Source organism: Rattus norvegicus, chromosome 2 (assembly GCF_036323735.1).
Source record: "Rattus norvegicus strain BN/NHsdMcwi chromosome 2, GRCr8, whole genome shotgun sequence".
Lineage (NCBI taxonomy): Eukaryota > Metazoa > Chordata > Mammalia > Rodentia > Muridae > Rattus > Rattus norvegicus.
Window position 1 is genome coordinate 171,804,892 of NC_086020.1, and position 19,398 is coordinate 171,824,289.

The following is a 19,398-nucleotide window of genomic DNA, read 5'->3' on the forward strand; positions in this document are numbered from 1 at the left end:
TAGCATATATATGATAGATGATTAATAGATCAAATATATAGGAAATATATACATATGAGAAATATATATGGGAAATAAAAGCATCACACTGATATTTTCGATTATTTTCTTGATTATACAAGGAGTTCATAGTCGGCTTGGGCTATATAGACTATGTCTCAAAGAAATGAAAAAAATTAAAAATTAAGTATGTGTAGTATAAATCATATATATGGTTTGAAGTCAGTCAAGCTGAACTTGAACTCTCTACATAGATAAAGACAATCTGAACTACTTATCTTTCTTCTACTTCCCATGTGCCTAGGGGTATGGGCAAGTGTCACCACATCTGGTTTTGGATGTTTGCTAATTAACTGGCACATTAAATGAAAAGAAACAATGTTGCAATAAACATAAACAACAGTGTGGAGTGTCGGGAACAACTGTAATGAAATATGAACATCTCTCTCTCTTGCTCTCTCTCTCTTTGTGTGTGTGTGTGAGTGTGTGTGTGTGTGCCCGCGCGTGCACATGCGTGTGTGGTTTTTCTTAGCGACAACCATAATTTTCTAAAATTACTGATTGTTGCCTGTATTCACAATTAGGAAAACTTGAGTCTTCACTTTGACACTAGTAAAAGATCCAAGTAGTACCTTTTTGTTTAACGGCTGTTAAATCCCATCCATGGGCCCTTTAGGGGTCTGAAGAGAACAATGTTCAAACCATAAATAAATAAATAACAACTTTGAGTTAGAGGATCTTATGCTAATGATGTCACCTTTTTCTACCTTTCCTGTTTGGGTGTTTGGTCCCTCCAGTGAGATTACCTATGGTGTTATGACTTAACCAAGAAAGAAAATCCCTGCCACCTAACACACTCCTTAGAAGATGTAATGTACCTGGATCCTGCTGTTCCCCCAGTCAGCCACAATGATGTTTCCATTCGAGTCCACGGCTACACCTGTTGGTGCATTAAACTGCCCATTTCCTTCTCCATTTGAGCCGAACTTCAACATGAATTCTCCTTCCTGATTAAATACCTGTATGAAATATTGAAAAACTCTTTTATTTAAAAATAGGTGACCCAACCAAATTGTGTTTTTTTTTTAAAATAGCTGTCTGAGCCAGTTATTTATAACGAGACCCGTGAGTTGAGGAAAGTCTGAGGAAAGCGATCTATATAATAGATGCTTGTCGCTTGTGCTTCCCAAAGCATATACAATCTCATCTGCTATTTATTAAATTACTCTTCTTTTTCTGCCATTTACTGGTTACTGAATACTTTTTTATTATAAGATGTTCTGAATAAAGCTGAAAATATTTATTTTAGAACAACACTAAAAATTATTCTATCTTCAAATAAGTAGCTTTATTTACTAAATAAATAAAAATCCAAAAATAGGCACTGCATTTCTATAGCATGGGTTGCCATTCAGTTTGGATCAGTTATTTGTTAGGCCAAACATTCAGGGTTTATTGCCCTTTTTACTATATCAACATAATAAGCACAAGAGGGCTGAATGTCATACTTAGGATTATAGGCATTAAGTTTGTCGACATGTGTGTGAACATACAATGTTCATGGGTAAAGGATAAGCAGAGGCTGTCTTATTTCCCTTAGGAGATGTTTTAGTTAAAATAGCAAGTTTATAAATAGGCTTTCACTATTAGAACCAACAGAGGCTGTTCCAAGTGAGGGATGAACAGAGCTCTTAAGGGGATGGTCTCTCATTCCTGGTGTGATTGATCGATCAGTTACTGTGGTTTGCTGAATATCTGTATAATAGTGACACACAACACAAATACAGGTTACAGATTTTGGACTGAAAATGTTAATGACGGGGCTGGGGATTTAGCTCAGTGGTAGAGCGCTTACCTAGGAAGCGCAAGGCCCTGGGTTCGGTCCCCAGCTCCGAAAAAAAAAAAAAAAAAAAAAAAGAACCGAAAATGTTAATGACAACATTAAACACATTGTATCTAAGGACACTATAGTGAACAACTGTATCTTGATGCTTCATGTGATACTTAATGGCTCTGAGGTGTTCCTGGGATGTTATTTAAGTATCCATTATGGCACTGCTTAGATGTTTGGAAGTATTAACTAACAAGTCAAGAAGTGTTACAGTCATGGCAACCTTTAAAGGTTGCTCACCAGTGGACTTCAGAGAGTTCATAGCTTTGAGCACTGATCAGGCCTAAAGACTCCTTGAGTCCTCCTTGGCTCCTTAGAAACAAGCACAGGCAGCTCTTGCTAATACAATAGGTTAACGAATGCCCTGATGCAGGCTGGGAATGTGGCAGGCACACTATTGCCTAGCATGCATGAAACCTTGAGTTTTACCTTCAGCAATATAAGAAAAGAAGGAAGGAAAAGGAAAAGGAAATAAAGGGGAAGGAATGAGGGAGAGAGAAGGGGCAGGAAAAAGAGGAAGAGTTTAAAAGGCTTCTTTAATTCTAGTCACATACCCACTTATACCCAACACTGTAACATCAGAGACCAGCGATTATGAGTTTGGGTTGGTAAGGACACTGTTACCCTGTGCTCCTGTGCTATTAATTCTCCACACACAATCTTTTTGATGGTCCTTGCTTACTTTTTCATACAGTATATATGTATATGTATATGTATGTGTGTATGTGTATGTGTATGTATATGTGTATGTGTATGTATATGTATATATATGCATAAGTGCATCTCCTTTTGGGGTGGAGTCTCAATATGTAGCCTAGGCTAGCTTCGAGTTCCTGATCCTCTTACCCCACCCCACATCTCTGTCTTTTCCTTGGAAGTCCTGGGAATTACAGGTGTGCCCACCATGCCCACCTCACTTAGTCATCTTGTGGTGAAAACACAAGGCATGCGATTTCTGCAGTTTTACTCAGTTTCCTGCAACTGCGGCAGGAAAGGAATGGAAAGTTCCAGAAGTAAGTCACAGCTTCAGATCACAACTACAGGTTGCTGTTATGATTGTTCTATTTTATAATTAGTCATCACTGTTCATCGCTGCTGTGGTTTGGATCTGGTGCGTCTTCATAGGCTCATGTGTGAAAGTCCAGTCCCTAAATGCTGGGGTGTTCAGAGTTGAGCTTTCTAGGAAGTGAGTGGATCTAAGGCTCTGACCTCATCGATGAATTAATTCACTGATGGGGTCATTGCTGAATGGACCAATAGGAGGCCACAAAAGCTGAAGGTGGTCTAAGCCTATCTGGAGTAATAGGTCGCAGATATATAACCTGGCCCCAGCTCTGTCTCTCCTTCTCTTGGTCTCGGCAAGTGATTACGACCAAAACTCTGAGACCATGAACCGAGATAAACCTTTGCTCCTTGATGTTGTTATTCTCTGGTATTGGATCACAGCAACAGAAAGCTGACAGAACGGGTTCCTATACAGAATTTATGAATTAAATTGTATCAGAAGTATGTACGCACAGGAAAGAAAAGCCTATAGTACCATAGCATCCCAGAGTATTGTCCCTCAAAACACTGCTAAAACAATACCAACATTTCTTAAAAGAAAACTATAGTAGACTACTAACTCTGACTTACAGATTTCACATTTGCTAAGCAAGAAGTTACTTGAATTGAGAGTTACTGCTAACTGCTGTATCATGGGACACAAACCCCATACATACCATTGTCAGAGAGAAAAATAAAATAAAACAAATGCTATGATTTCCTTAAGATGAAAAGTGAGCTTAAATAGTTGGAATGATATCTCTAGATCCTGAAGTCATCGCTTCTACAACTTTAATAATTATTCTGCATCTCACCTGTCATTTACCTACTCATACATTTCTTAGATGAGCACAATCTAAGAGCTGAGATAATTTTTATAGCTTTGCTTTTTATATGTGTATGGAGTTGTTGTTTAATAATGTTGGTGCAGCAGATTGAACCCAGCACCTGGAACATGCTAAGCCCATACTGTATCACTGCGGTGGTTTGAATATGCTTGGCCCATGGGAAGTGGCACTGTCAGGAGTTGCCTTATTGGAGTTGTGTAGTCTTGTTAGAGGAAGTGCGTCACTGTGGGGGTGGGCTTGAGGCTCCTAAGCTCAAACCCTGCTCAGCACAGAAAGGACAGCCTTCTCCAGAGTGCCTCCACCATGTAGAACTCCAGCTCCTCCTGCACCGTGCCTGCCTGGACACTGCCATGTTCTCACCTTGATGATACTGGACTGAATCTCTGAACCTGTAAGCCAGCCCCAATGAAATGTTTGTTTTATAAGAGTTGTCTTGGATATGGTGTCTGTTCACAGCAATAAACCGCAACTAAGACAAACACTGAGTTACATCAACCAGCCTTCAGGAAATCTCCTCCTTCTAGAAACATGCACTTCTGTCATTTCTGTGCATTTCAGGAGTTGCTATCTGCTTTGAGTTTTTCTCGTTACTTACAAGGACTTTATTTCTAGGAGTGGGTGCCAACTAGGGGTCCTTCCACACACTGATACCAGTTGTTTTACCCACTGGACTAGTGGACCGGAAAAGTTTTGAGACCCCGGTGGGGCTTAATGGAAAGAGCAACCCACGACAACAGTCAGTGGTGAGGCCAGTGAGGAGCCGGCATGCTGACCTCCTGCTGCTAGGGTCTGTTTTCCTCTTACTGTGGTTAAAAGAAGGAGTCTGCTCTCGCCCGAGTGATGGCGGAAGTGTGACCATGGCCTTCCTGCTCCCTCTACTTTCCATTTCTTTATGCACCCATTCAGATAAACTTTGTGTCCCTCTCCTTTCACACAGACACTGCCAGTGGAGAAGTGTCCCCAGAGAAAGCAGCTTGCATGTGATTACTGCTGACTGATTTCCTACGGCTAAACCAGCCACTGTGGCGCAGCAACAGAAAAGCAACAGTGTATCCCTTCCCCTCAGCCTGCCTGTCCCCACCGCCCATTGTTTTCTACTTTTGGCAAGGGGACTTAGCTTCCCTTTAAAAGGTCAAAGCCTCGCCTTCTATTCAGAGGAAGATGATAGGCTGAGGAATGAAGCAGAAAAAAAAGCTTAGTAGAGGAAAAATCAATGGGATCGAAATTCCGACCCCTTACTTGCATATCCAGTTACCAACACTAATAAGTTCTCATTAACTGGGCTGCTCAAAGTGCAATGTTGGCTGTTGGCCTACCACGCTGTGCTGTTTCTTTATTAGGTGTCCTTTAAAGCGAATACACTTTGGAATTTTAAATGAGCGTAAGAAAAGATTTAGCTCACCTTTATAATGAATAGCGATATAATTTGAAATACCAATTACAGAAATATTAATTACAGAAAGCAGGTAATTATACATTTTTTTTGTTTCGCTCCCCACCCCACCCCCTCAGAAATTGAACCCATGGCTTTACATATACCAGGGTTTGACCTTCAGCCCAAATAACTAACCCTAGAAACAAATGCAACCCTGAGAAGAATATACTTGCCAGCATACTGGCATGACTACCCACATACCGTCAATAGACCATGCATGCTTCCTGGAGAAGCTTTACCCACAACCGCTAAATATATCAAATCACTGTATGTCTCAGTTTTCCCATAACAAGAACTCAAAGTAGGGATCTTAAAGTAAGACAGATGCACTGAATTGTTAGAGGAAGCAATTCTCTTGTTGTTGTTGTTGTTGTTGTTGTTGTTGTTGTTGTTGTTGTTGTTTGAGAAAGAGGGTTTCTCTGTGTAGCCCTGACTGTCCTAGAACTCACTCTGTAGATCAGGCTGGCCTGGAACTCAGATCTGCCTGCCTCTACCTTCCCAGTGCTGGGATTAAAGGCTCCTACCACCATGCCATCAAGGCCATTATTTTCTATGTTTTCCTGAGTGCAAGAAAATGCTGGAAGAAATAAATATTTGATACACTTCGTGGATGGACACTGACTGACTCCCGACATGCCTGTGAGTCTGTTGCCTTAGCGGAGTTCTAACACCTGGTTTTTAAAGGCCTTATGGTGCAGAAGATCTAAGCAGTGAATTTTTAGTGTGTTGATTATTAACAAACACACTTGAAGTGGCAAGTGAGTTACAGAAAGTTCTGTCTTTATGTCTGAGCAACTGTTTTACAAACTTTCCATTCATCCTCATTCATCTCCGTTTCCAATTAAGACACTGGCGGCCATCTTATTTTATCCACCAGTATGAAAGTCCACATTAAAACCTTTGTGTTGAAGCTGAAGACAGATCAGGTTTACTCCATTCAGTTCTGAGTGTCTGCACAGTGTTGTCTCTTATTTACAACTAGACCAATTTCTCCGTTCAAGCAATGCCGAATTAACAACAGTTGGAGTGATAATAGTACCTTGACAGAATGATTATGGAAATCTGTAATGATGATCTCATTACTGCTATTCACAGCTGCAAAATGGGGACCTGCAATGAAACGGGGGGAGAAACACATGAGGGCTCTGACAGAGAACACAATGACAAACACAGCAGTTGCTGCAGCACAGGACAAGGCTACACATTGACTTAATTAATAAGAAAGAACAAAGAGCCCAAGCCCCAGTCCACGGACAGTCACTCGGCCAGACTTCTAGCTCCTGATAAACTGGATCCAGCATGTTTCTCAGCTGTCTGCTCTGGCCTCACCCCACCAAGGCTTAAAAGTGGCAGCCCTAAGAAAGTAGGGTGAGCAGGAAGTACCAGCAACCCTTCTCTGCACTGCCCTCCATAAACCATACCCATCCCCTCTGACCACTAAGTAGGGAAATAAAGGAATCCTACAAAGAAAAATATCGCTGTTATTCGCTCTGGGAAAGAGGTTCCAAAATATAATTTTTCTCCTTGAAAAAAAAAAAAAAAAAAAACAAAACTGAGCAGAAAGCCTGCATTTTATAATATTGAGTGACTGTTCAGAATCTGGGCCAGACAAAGAAGGAGAGAATGAACACAAAGAAAGACGATGCCAGCTGAACTCGGAAATCGCGCCAAGCATCCTTTGAAAGGAAAATCAATGGACCGTGCTCAGCCTTTTCTTGCAGATGTGCACAACCAAAAAAGCGTGTGATTGCAAAGTTGCACAGCGCAAAATGGGAGGAAAAAAAGACTGCCTTTGCTGCTCTTAGCAAATATTCTACACTCCTGCTCTCTTACAGTAACCCACAAAGGTGAAATAACCCCCATCCAGAGGCTTGTGAAAGAAAACTGCAGCCATGGGAAACTGTCGCTCATTGGTCTTCAAACCCTTGTGGGTTTTTTGTTGTTGGTGGTGGTGGTAAATATTTTATTTTAAGATGTATTGCTTCACTTAATACAAATATTTAAAAAGCCAATGTCTGCAGTGTGAGCAGCCACCGGTAGAAACCATTTAAAGGCTGCAATTTTAACTGAGCTTTCTCAGGACAAATAAGAAGCATCTTCATTGCTTACAGCTGCTGTTCTGGCTCCGCCCCCGACACACCCCCTGCTCTGGCTCCACCCGCTGCATTCTTCCTAAAGATGGCGGGCACACTGAGGAACTGGGCACCTTCAACATGCTCAAACATCATGCAAGTGTGAGCAAAAGAAGGGGGTTCACATATTACCATCAAGTGTACCTGCAAACTGCCTGTCGCCGTTTCCTCGGCTACCAAACCTGGTGACTATTTTCCCGTTGGGCTGAAAGATGAACACGCAGCATGCCTTGTTGTCCACCACAATAATGTGCCCATTGCGGTCCACAGAAACTCCTTTGGGCCCCATCAGTTTTCCTGATCCAATTTTTGTCTGTTAAAAAAAGTACAGAAACATACATCAAAGTTCAAAGCATTCCAGAAACCAATCTGAAGCTAGTTAGCTGTCTTAGAGAAACATCTGCTCGAATGTTCTGCGTACCACGTCGACCAAGGTTATCTCTGTCCCAGAAGAACGGCTCTGCCATATTCAGCATCTGCTACAGGCATTTATATAAAAGGCTTGTTTTTAAAGACATTTGCCACCAAATTTGGACCATAGTGCCCTTCTAAACGGACACTCGATGATACAGTACAGGGTCTAGAGAAAGACATCTTGCTCCTGTCACTTGATTTGAGCACGTCGGAAGTTAGACAGATTCACTCACTTCCTTTAACCTTGGGATTCCTTATATTTCTTTCTAAAACCTTTAAAAAAGCAACTAATAAATAACATAAAAATATTCAATGTTATATAATAGTAAATGGCCGCTAAATAGTAGCCGTTACCATTGCTGTTACATTTCATACTCAGCACTAAAATCTCCGGCAGGTGCCATTAAACTTCGTTAAGTTCCACGTGGTTGGAAGTCACATCGATCCCACCCACCATTGCGTGCTCAAAGCCTACCACACTTACTGATTCATAAAGTTGTACTCAATGGACGTTTGTTTACTACATTAGAAAAAGTCTAGAATTTTTATAAACTAGCCTAATTGTGTTTATTATTTGTGTGTGTGCATAGATATACATGTATGTATGTATGTATGTATGTATGTGGGAAGGTAAATGTATATGTGTGTTACAAGTGTGTAGAGGCCAGGGGCCAACTTTGGGCGTTGTTTATCAAGGGATGGATGCCTTGTGTTTTGAGGCAGAGTCTCTCGTTGCCTTTGAGCTTGCTAAATAGGAAAGTGATGTGTGTTACAGGGATCAAACTCAGGCTCCCATGTTTACACCATAAGTATTTTATAGATTGAGCCATTCTCCCAGCTACCAAATCATGACTAAATCCTCTCAGTTTCAACAGCAAGAGCAAAGCATTAGATCTTTTTAAGCACATTTCCATATACTTTAATACTGCATTTATACAGACTCGATAGACTCAATCAACCTCACATCAAATCTCTAATGAGCACATGCGGACCTCCCCCCCCACCCCCCACTATCCTCCAAACAATTCAACACAACCAATATCTACACGGCATTTATGTTGTATTAGGTATAAGTTATCTAGAGATGATATAAAGATCTAGAGTATATATAGTAAACTAGAGATATAAAGCTGTTCATGGCTGACATTCAAACTACATCATTTTGTAGGAAAAACCTGAACAATCTTGGGTCTCGGTATTCCCATATGCAGATTGGAATTCTGGGAAGAAAAGACACCAGAGTCTGTAGCCTAGGAAGTAGAGGTGGAGGTGTGGGGTGTGGGTTGAGGTGAGGTGTGAGGTAGGGGTAGGATCAGTGGTGGCAAAAGGAACTCTTACCTTTTATTTTATACTTTTTCTACATGTGCTTTAAAAGCCTATTTGTGTTATCTTTTAAATAAAACACTAACTCCACACTGATTACACCTCATATGTTCTGCTATAAAGCCCTCTCTCTCCATTAAGCACTGCCTGATAGAAATCTGTGAGCCACAGATGTACACTTTAATTTTTTAGAGTCATTTATTTTACTTTATGTGTATGAGTATTTTGCCCACATGTATGTCTGGGCATCATGTGCGTGTTTGGTGACCTCAAAGGTCGGAAGAAGGCATCAAATCCCCTGGAACTGGAGTTACAGATGGTTGTGAGCCACCAACATGGGTGCTGGGTTCTCTACAAAATCAACAAAAGCTTCATCCACTGAGTCATCCCTCCAGCCTCCTACAATGTACTCCTCACTGCCTAATACAGCGATGGAACTTTCTCTGAGTAGGACTTCTCATGTGGTTCTTCATTCCTCCAGGTCTACCAGTGATGGAGATTAAGGTGAGATTGCCCTAGAGCAGGGAGACACAATTACGTTGAAGGGAAACATCTTGTCTTAGGCCAAGGGAATCTCTTGTGTAAGTTTGATTCTGATGCTGCAACGAAGCCGGAAGATTAAAGAGGCTCTAACAAAATGGCATGTAAGGAAATCGCTCACACTCTTTCAAGTCTGAAAGGAAGGTATCAGGAGAGATCAAAAGGAGAGCTGACACTCTGCTCATTACCGCCTAATACACCACTACTTAATGTTACAAACAACAGTAGTTATTCAGGTGACTCACCCATAGAATACCAAGTGGATAATTATCTAGAATGAAAAGAGAAGCCAAAGGATTATCTCGTTTCTACTGTGGGATGCCGGCCAGGGCAGATCTACAAGCACAACTTAAAGCTGAAACCAAATGTTGATTTCCCCAACCCCTCACTATTGTTTCCAGTTCAGATGCACTGAATTCTACAAAGTGAAATAAGAAGCCGTGTGTTTGGCCTCCCCAAGTTCCCCCGCTAACTTAGAGTAGTAAGAAACATACTTCAGATCTTGGTAGGAGACAGTTAAACGAGAGCATTTAACTCAACAGTGGCTTTCACACTGAAGAGGGAAAAGTTGAGACATTTTAGAATACAGTGGTCGCAAAGGTCACCATATTTGTGTTTTGTATGTATGTATTTTTTATTTTAATTTTATTTTCTGATTACAAAAGGCTCCCGGCCGGTCTGGAAGATATAAACCATGAGGGAAGATGAAAGGGAAAACATAAAAGGGGGCAGGGAAGGATCACTGCTCGACTACAAACCAGATGTCTATAAAAACGGTAGTAAAGATGCTACACATCTGAGATAGTTAGGAGCAAATATAAAGACCGTGCTGTGGTCAGAGGGAAGTCAGTTGCACTGTTGAGTTCACTGTCCCATTAAAGAAGCAAAACAGTAATCTCCCGACACTATGTTGGAGCCTGCCTACCTGGACGAACTTTGTACAGCGCTCAAGTGTTTTTATGCACTCTCTTTGTATGGGGTCTAACCAACATCTATCCTAAAGGTTCTTGCTGCAACAGGCAATATCCTTCTCTGTCCTCTAGGGGGCAGGAGTGCTCCAAGGTCTTGGCTGCACTTTACAGTGTTTAAGGCGCTCATGACCAATAGCGCCCAGCTTCAGGATTTCAGTTCTTCCAAGTGCTATTGAACTATCAAGTCATGAGTGGAAAATATCTCAATCAGGGGGCCATTCTCTCTCTCTCTCTCTCTCTCTCTCTCTCTCTCTCTCTCTCTCTCTCTTTTAGCTAGCAAACTCTTGCTCAATATGCAAAAGCTGCTGCTGTATTTGCTCCCGAATGGACAGATTGCTGATTGTCTTGCCAGAGTCTAAAACAAGAGTAAGCAGGTTCTCTCCAAACTAGAGTTCCTCTAAAGGACAACAAACAGTTCTCTCCATGTTCCTACCAGAGTTGTTACGGTTGGGTGTTGGAAGATACAGAAAGGCTAAGAGCTTCCTGTACCCATGACTGTTATATGGAGCTGTCAGGTTCTAGCGGAACAAAAAGATGTAATATCAGTGTTAAAGGGGACAGCCTTTTATTTTCTTATGTTGAAAAGGTATTACCTCACATAAAGCAAGGGTTCTAATTGAAGAGTTAAAAAAAATGTGACTCATCTCATAAATACCATCTTGTAAATGTCATGAAGTAACCATGACAACCCGAAGCCTTCCACTGCTTCTAATCAGTGAGAGAAAGTTCCAGAATGGATTAGGAAAAACACTCCAAACCTTCAGAAAAGGAGTGGTGTGGTGGCAAGTAAACACCTTCATTAGGCCACGAAGCCCAAATCACAGCTGGTCACCCAAACTTTATGTTTTGGAAAAGATTACAAGAGGCATGAGAAAAAACAAACATTTCTTAGATGAGACCCATATAAAAATCCAGAAATAAATGTCATTTAATCTGTACTCAAATCCTGTGAGATAGATGTTTTTAAATCCCAAATTTTAAATACTCAGAGAAATGATGGGATTTTTCCAAAGACTAAAAGTTAGTAAAGCCCAGAAGTGGGATTTTAGGAGTTGATCTGAGTTCAAGTTCTTGTTGTCAAATAAATTAGAAGCCTTGGTAGGCTGGGTGAGAGACAGCACAAAGCACAATTCGCATGCTCTTCCGAAAGACCTTTGACCCAGTGCCTTATAGGCTTGTGAATAATGGCACAAAATGGTCTGAGTGACGGTGATTCTTTGGTAAGACCGGAGAGGAGACTCCACTGGGCTCCACTAGTTCCTGATGACTTAAGAAGAAACAGAAGCTGTTAGGGTTGGATCTTGAATATACCCAAAGTCCGGGTGTCGAAGGCTTAGTCCTCACTGGTGCTGGGAGGCAGTAGGGCCCAGTGGAAAAAAGGGAGATCACGGGGGCACACCCCTGAAGGAGGCTGTGGGACTCGTTCACTTCCTGCTTGCTCTGCTTTCCTGAGCCGTGGGCTCAGCGACTCCCTCCATCCCGTGCTTCCTTTTGCCATAGAAACAAAGCACAAGAGCTAAGTGACTGCGGACTGAAGGCCTCAAAGTCCTCAGCCAAACTAAGTATTTTCTAAGTTTGTTTTCTTAGGCATTTTGTCTCAACAATAAAGGGCTGACCAACAGAGACGCCATTTTTACATTTTGCCAAGAAGGGATAGAAGGGCAGTAGCACAAGTCTGGAGACAGGATCCCGGGTGTAGGCTTGATCCCTATCCATTTTCTTTTCCTTCTTAGTTCTATGCGACATTCGTTAATGTTGCCTTTTCAGGTTATGGCAAATGATTTACAACCGACAGCTCTTGTGCCTCTGGCTTTTTTCTCAATATGACTGCGTATGTTTTAAATTTGAGCTAAGTGCATTTTAATGATGCTTCTCCCAGGTTTTCTACCACAGGCCTGAGAAAGTAGAAAAACCTTGAGGCAGTCTGGAAATTAATTTGGGAATCATAAACTGCCTCTTTATAACCCTTTGCAGGAGTCTTTTTTTTTTTAATTCAAATTAAGGTAACCAATATAGTTTCCTGATAAACATGATTTTTAAAGCAAATAAGCTTTATAAAATAAATCACACTTAAAACACACATGAATGGGTAAGCATGTATGTGTGCATGCATATATATACATATGTGTATGCATACACATGTATATGTGCCTATATATGTGCACATGCATGTGGGGTGAGAGAGCAAGTTTATAAAATTATCACAGCTACTCTTCTTTAACATAACTGAGATTGATCACCCTATATGATGAATTATAAAATAATGGCTTGGATTTAAACCAAGAAAACATAATTTAATGTCATATTTCTTGTTCTTTCTACTATTAAGTGTTCAAATAGTAGTCACTCTTACCTTAAACTTCCCATCATTGGAGAAAATGCTGACCCACTTGTTGTCATAATCTGCGATGATGATGTCCCCACTGGGGTGCACCGCTACCCCTGTGGGACGCTGGAGCTGTCCTGGGGATCGACCTCGGATGCCGAAACGACTTTTGAACTGTCCGTCATTGGAAAAGATCTGTACAACAGATTTACATCCGTTAGAATCTAAGCTAGCACAGAAATCACTGGGGCAGGAAAGGCATTTGTGAAGTGCACTACGGATCAGAATCTGCCCATGCTGCTTAAGAAATCTCCCCCGACACACACACACACACACACACACACACACACACACACACACACTTAAAACAGAAGTCTATATACTTCTCTTGTTCCTTCCCCATACTCTTTATCTTGAATCTAAAGTAAAGAAATGCACACCTATCTCTAGTCACTCAGTCAAAGGAAGGCATGTAGGGCTATACCTGCACACACTGGTTGTTACTATCTGCAATTAATATCTTTCCACTCGTAGATGCAGCCACACCCTGCAGGTTTGTAAATTCTCCTTTGTTTCTTCCTTTGGTACCTAAGATAAATGAGAAAAGCATAGAAATTAAGTTATAGAGAATTAGATTAACAGAAGGGTAATCCAAGCTTCCCCAAGTAGCATGAGAATATATTGTCTTTTTTCTTTTCCACTGTACGGATGGACTCATAGCTGTGTGTATGCTAAGCCGGCGTTCAGTGAGCCTCAGCCACAGTCTCTGCACTGATTGTATGTATGTATGTATGTATGTATGTATGTATGTATGTATGTGTGTATATATACACATATATATGTATATGTGTGTATGTACATATATATAGGGGGGATGGTGGCTTCCCTTATGACTTAATCCATGAACTGCTGGCCTTCCCTTTCAGACCAATAAGGTCTTTGCAAAAATCATTCTTAGGCAAATGCTAATTTTCTCTAATTAGTCTGAGGCTGAATATTAACAGTTAAAATATATTCAGCTTTCACAAAGAAATAATAAAAATATTCCAACTATTCAGCTACAAGATAGGAGTGTATTTAAAAGTTTTGTCAAAATCTCACCCTTACTCAGCAGCTGTCAGAGGAAGCCTGGGCATCTGTCTTTCAGAGTACACAATGCACCCTAAAGCCACAGATGTCATGAACCAGCAGCATGGTTCTCCCACACTGGATCCACATCCGTATTCTTTTCTAAGGCTCTGAACTTCGGTGGCTATCTATATTCCTGATATCTATCTCACCCTTGCGTGCGTGCATGCGTGCGTGCGTGCGTGTGTGTGTGTGTGTGTGCATGTGTGTGTATGTGTGCATGCATGTGTGTATGTGTATGTGTGTGTGCATGCATGTGTGTATGTGTGTGTATGTGTGTGCATGTGTGTGTGCATGCGTGCTTGTATCTGTATATGTGTGTGTGCGTGCATGTGTGTGTGCGTGCGTGTGTGTATGTGTATATGTGTGAGTGTGCGTGTGTGCATGCGTGCGTGTGTGTTATGCATGGGTGTGTGTGTTATGCATGCGTGTGTGTGCGCGTGTGTGCGTGTGTGTATGTGTGTGCGTGTGTGTGTGCATGTGTATGTATGTGTGTGTGTGTGTATATGTGCGTGTGCCTGTGTGTTATGTATGGGTGTGCATGCTCGTGCTGACAGGGTCTTACTATGTGTGGTCCAGATTGGCCTTGAGTTTGCCCTTGCCTTAATCTCCCTAGTGCTGGGTTTAAGGTCAAACTTGACCACTGGACTCTTTGATTACAAAGAAAAAGGAGAGAGAGGGAAGAAAAGTAAAAATATATATCTGCGTGTTAACAGCTATCACCTTTTTTAAAAAAAAATCTGAATAACTTATTTCAGTATTCATGGATATAAACAGGTAAAATGCCTGAGTGTGTCCTAGAAAGAAGCTCAAATTTTAATTCCTAAAAAGAAAAATAAATTATAATTTAATTTCTATTAAAAGAGTAATGGAATATTTTTTAGCCGTCCCCAGATGTCAGCTGATGTGAACAAATCAACAACAGAATTGCTGGGCCGGGCAGGTCCATTTTGGATTAGCTGCTTTTCACCAGATCCCAGTGACCATCATTGTTCCAAAGTCAGGGGCCCTCTCAAGTTTACTTATTCTGTGTCTAGTGCCTCCAAGCACAAGAGAGAAAAACCTCACATCCCCAAAGAGAAAGCCCTGCACCATGAAATTCCTAGTTCATTAAATGTATTACTTGGTCCACAGGACCTTGGCAAGAGGCATGAATGTAAAATGAAGGAGCTTGTTTTTAAAACTGGTGTGTGAAAGCAGGGCATTGTGGTTCCCAAATGGAGCCCAGCAGGGAAACTGCTGGAGCCAAGGGGTTCAAAGCCAGCCTGGACAATTGTAAGAGTTGGGCTCACAACAAATAGACAAGTAAAAAAAAATAGAACGGAAATGGAAACGATGAGTTGATATCTGGTCATACAGATGAGAAAGGTGGGGCTGGCCCATTAAAAAGGTATGCACCCGTGCGGTTTGTCTGGGGTCTCTCCTGCTGATGGCTGAACAACTGGGCACAGGAGGAGCAAAAGAAGGAGAATGGCTTGGAACAGATAGTCCCTGCCCCAAAATAAATAAATACAATTTAAAATTGATAAACAACAGTAGGACGTTATCAGAAGGAGGTATCAGGACCAACTTGAAAGCAAGAGTCTTGGGGCCCGTGGATGAGGTGTCTCAGTAAGTCAGCAGGTCAATCCCAACAGCCTGGCAACTGGGACTGAACCCCTGGAAGCACATAAAGGTGAAAGACAGAACACGCATGCACACGCGCACACGCGCGCGCACACACACACACACACACACACACACACACACACACGTGTTTTCCTTTGATCTCCACACAGTCAATGGCATATGTCAGCACACACTAATAATAAATACATTTTTTAAAGATTTATTTATTTTATTTATATGACTACACTGTAGTTGTCCTCAGACACACCAGAAGAGGGCATCAGATCCCATTACAGATGGCTGTGAGCCACCATGTGGTTGCTGGGATTTGAACTCAGGACCTCTAGAAGAGCGGGCAGTGTTCTTAACCGCTGAGCCATCTCTCCAGCCCTAAATACATTTTTTTTTAAAAGAGTAAGAGCCTTAAAAAAAACTGGGATTGGAACAGAAACAAAGAAATGACAACACCCCCACCCCACCCCCAGTATTGTAAATCCAGTTGGGTTTCAGACGCTGGGACAAAAAGCTAAGGTGTATATTTAGCATACCAAGGTGGTCCCAGCCTCCAGGTTCTCCCAGCATTCCTCAGTCCCTACCTGTTACAGTGTATACCCTGCCTTCTGCCCTGAACTTTCTACCTGGGGAGTGGGCTTTCTTCCCCCCCCAGAAGCTCTTCCCTACATAATCCAGTCATTTTGGTATCTCTTCTCTCTTCTGTCTCTGCTAGAGTGCTTTCTCTCGTTCTCTTCCCCCTCCCCTGTGACTCCCACCCCAGGGCCACTTCCCTGGCCTCCTCCTTGGGACCAGTGAGCCTGCTTGTGAGCAGCTTCCCAATAAACCTACCTTTGTGCACTTTAATCAGGCTCGAATTGGCTCATTTCACTGACAGAGAAATAACTTATCAGATCCTTGCATATGTGAAACGGGCAATGTCCCCACAGCCATGGGGTGACTAATGACAAAGACAAGAAAGGCAGCTTGGAGACACCTGAGGCGAGTAGATGAACATTGATTTGCTGCCCTTCGGATACAGGCAGGGACAAACACTGCCTGTGGATCTCCTTCATTTAACCTTTGGCTAAGGACAAAAGCCATTGTGTTTCTAGAAGACTCAGTGCGTACCAGGAAATAGGGGGAAAAAATGGTATTAGTGAAAAGATTCCATTTGCTTTCTAGAACAAACAGCTGATGCTAGAAGAAAAAAAAAAAAAAAACAGAGGCTCCCAAAACACTGACGTGTTTTTGTGCTGTACAGAAACAAGGCCACAATTCTGAGCACCAGTAGAAATGGCAAAGACCTGAATTTGGGGCAGGAAGACATTCCGTCAAACTCCATGTTAATCCGATCAGAATCCAGGGCAGGGTGACTCTTTCCCTCTGCGATGAATGAGGGAGTTCTTGAAAGCTGCCAGCACTGGGTCACCAGAGCAGTGGGACAAAGCACTCTGCTGAAAAGAGGTTCTGCACCTCTGCTGAGCATCTGGCCATGGGTGCCCTCAGCCTGTGTCTGGCCATGGGTGCCCTCAGCCTGTGTCTGGCCATGGGTGCCCTCAGCCTGTGTCTGGCCATGGCGTGCCCTCAGCCTGTGTCTGGCCATGGCGTGCCCTCAGCCTGTGTCTGGCCATGGGTGCCCTCAGCCTGTGTCTGGCCATGGGTGCCCTCAGCCTGTGTCTGGCCATGGGTGCCCTCAGCCTGTGTCTGGCCATGGGTGCCCTCAGCTTGTGTCTGGCCATGGGTGCCCTCAGCCTGTGTCTGGTCATGGGGTGCCCTCAGCCTGTGTCTGGTCATGGGGTGCCCTCAGCCTGTGTCTGGCCATGGGTGCCCTCAGCCTGTGTCTGGTCATGGGGTGCCCTCAGCCTGTGTCTGGTCATGGGGTGCCCTCAGCCTGTGTCTGGCCATGGGTGCCCTCAGCCTGTGTCTGGCCATGGGTGCCCTCAGCCTGTGTCTGGTCATGGGGTGCCCTCAGCCTGTGTCTGGCCATGGGTGCCCTCAGCCTGTGTCTGGTCATGGGGTGCCCTCAGCCTGTGTCTGGTCATGGGGTGCCCTCAGCCTGTGTCTGGTCATGGGGTGTCCTCAGCCTGTGTCTGTTGCCCCGTTTGTAAATAAAACCACAGGAAGGGAGGGCCATCAGTCAACCACAGTGCACACTTATAAAACAGGCCAGATAAAACAAGTATGGCTCAGCAAGGCCACTCAGCAGGTAGGAAAAAAAAAGCCTTTGCCACTCAAGTACTCAAGCTTTAGTTCCTGCCCCAAATCCCCCATAGAGGAAAGAGTTGTCCTCTGACATTCTGACATTCACATGAATGCCTGCACACACACACACACACACACACACACACACACACACAGAGAGAGAGAGAGAGAGAGAGAGAGAGAGAGAGAGAGAGAGAGAGGTAGGTTAAAGTCCATGCCTCCCCAGCCCCAGCCTAGTGCACACCTGCACTGTTCCAGGCCCTCATTCTTAGGAGCACCTTCGGTCTCGTCAGAGATTCCCATCCTCCTTTCTTTGTCCTGAACCCAGTTTGCATCAGCTTATCTCGAAGGACAATTGATGCTGATTACCTTTTACTGGCAACTGAAGTAGACACCGCGCCAACACTGTGCTATCTGTGAATAGAATGCTCAAGTGTTTGTACAGTGGCTTGTCGTGAAAATGAAGTAAATAGGAATTATAGAAGTTGGAAATTATTTGGGTCAAGCTTTGCATTTCCAGCTCCTTAGGAAATTCTATTTGGTCAACAGACAAGTCTCTTTTGTCTCTCTACAGTATTTTAAGTAAGTGACGAAGGCGGGTGACTTGTCCCGGTCTTAGAGCATTTTCCTAACTTGCACACACACAGACATGCGTGCACACACACATGTGCACACACATGCATGCAGATATATGTACACAGAACATTAAAAATATGTAATGAAGACAAAGTCTTTCACAACACTGATAAGAAAAACAATACATATATTAACAGTACTTATGAAATCATTTCCTATTTTCATCTAAAAGATTCATTTCATAATTACTTATATTAGTTATTAACTAATCAGATTTAAGGGAGGTATAAATAATTTAGCAATAATTTCTTAAGGTAATTAAACTATAAGGTGGTTGTGGCAGTGCACACATTTAATCCCCACACTGGGAGGCTCAGGCAGGAGCCTCAGTGGGAGGCCAGCCTGGTCTGGTACACAGAGCAAGTTCCAGGACAGCCAGAGCTACACAGAGTAACTCTGTATCAAAAAGAAAGAAAAGAAAAGAAAAGTGAGTAAAAAAATAATTAAGCTATTTTTTTTCCTGGATGGAAAACTAGCCTGGGAATCACAAGAGGAATTTTCAAACCTACAGCGTCTGAACCCTACTCTCCATGATCACTTCCAAATGTCTAGGAAGTGAACCCCTAAACTGAATCCAGAGGACCAGCAATGAATATCTCTTCTGACCACTCTCCCCAACTTGGTATGAAGGAGTTTGAATGAAAGAATCTTCCCAGATGTAACTGAGGCAGGGACATGGCATAATGCGGGACGATCAGCCAGGCAGGTGCTTAACGAGCCCTCGCTACGTGAGTGCACGTGTGAGTTATTAATGCCGGGCAGTAAATTCTAGCTCGTGCTGCATCGTGAGAAAACGAAATGTTCAGCAATACACACAGCACTTTCTTACGAACTCTCTGTCATGAGCCATCGGGATAAACAGCCTCTCCACTGTGCAGTTGAGGAGGCTGGAGCTAGACACAGAAG

General features: G+C 42.7%; 1 protein-coding gene across 13 annotated transcripts in view; it reads right to left on the reverse strand.

Annotated features, from left to right (window-relative positions):
* Nucleotides 1-19,398, reverse strand: part of Trim2 (tripartite motif-containing 2) — a 151,540-nt gene that overhangs the window by 6,238 nt on the left and 125,904 nt on the right. For 7 of the 13 annotated variants that reach the window (XM_039102646.2, XM_039102642.2, XM_039102644.2 and 4 more), the window contains 5 exons: nucleotides 13,409-13,512; nucleotides 12,952-13,119; nucleotides 7,483-7,663; nucleotides 6,258-6,328; nucleotides 879-1,019 (listed from right to left, as the gene is read on the reverse strand). In XM_039102646.2, coding sequence (XP_038958574.1) covers nucleotides 879-1,019; nucleotides 6,258-6,328; nucleotides 7,483-7,663; nucleotides 12,952-13,119; nucleotides 13,409-13,512 — 665 coding nt within the window. The other 6 variants (XM_063282118.1, XM_039102639.2, XM_063282120.1 and 3 more) reach the window with 3 other exon arrangements.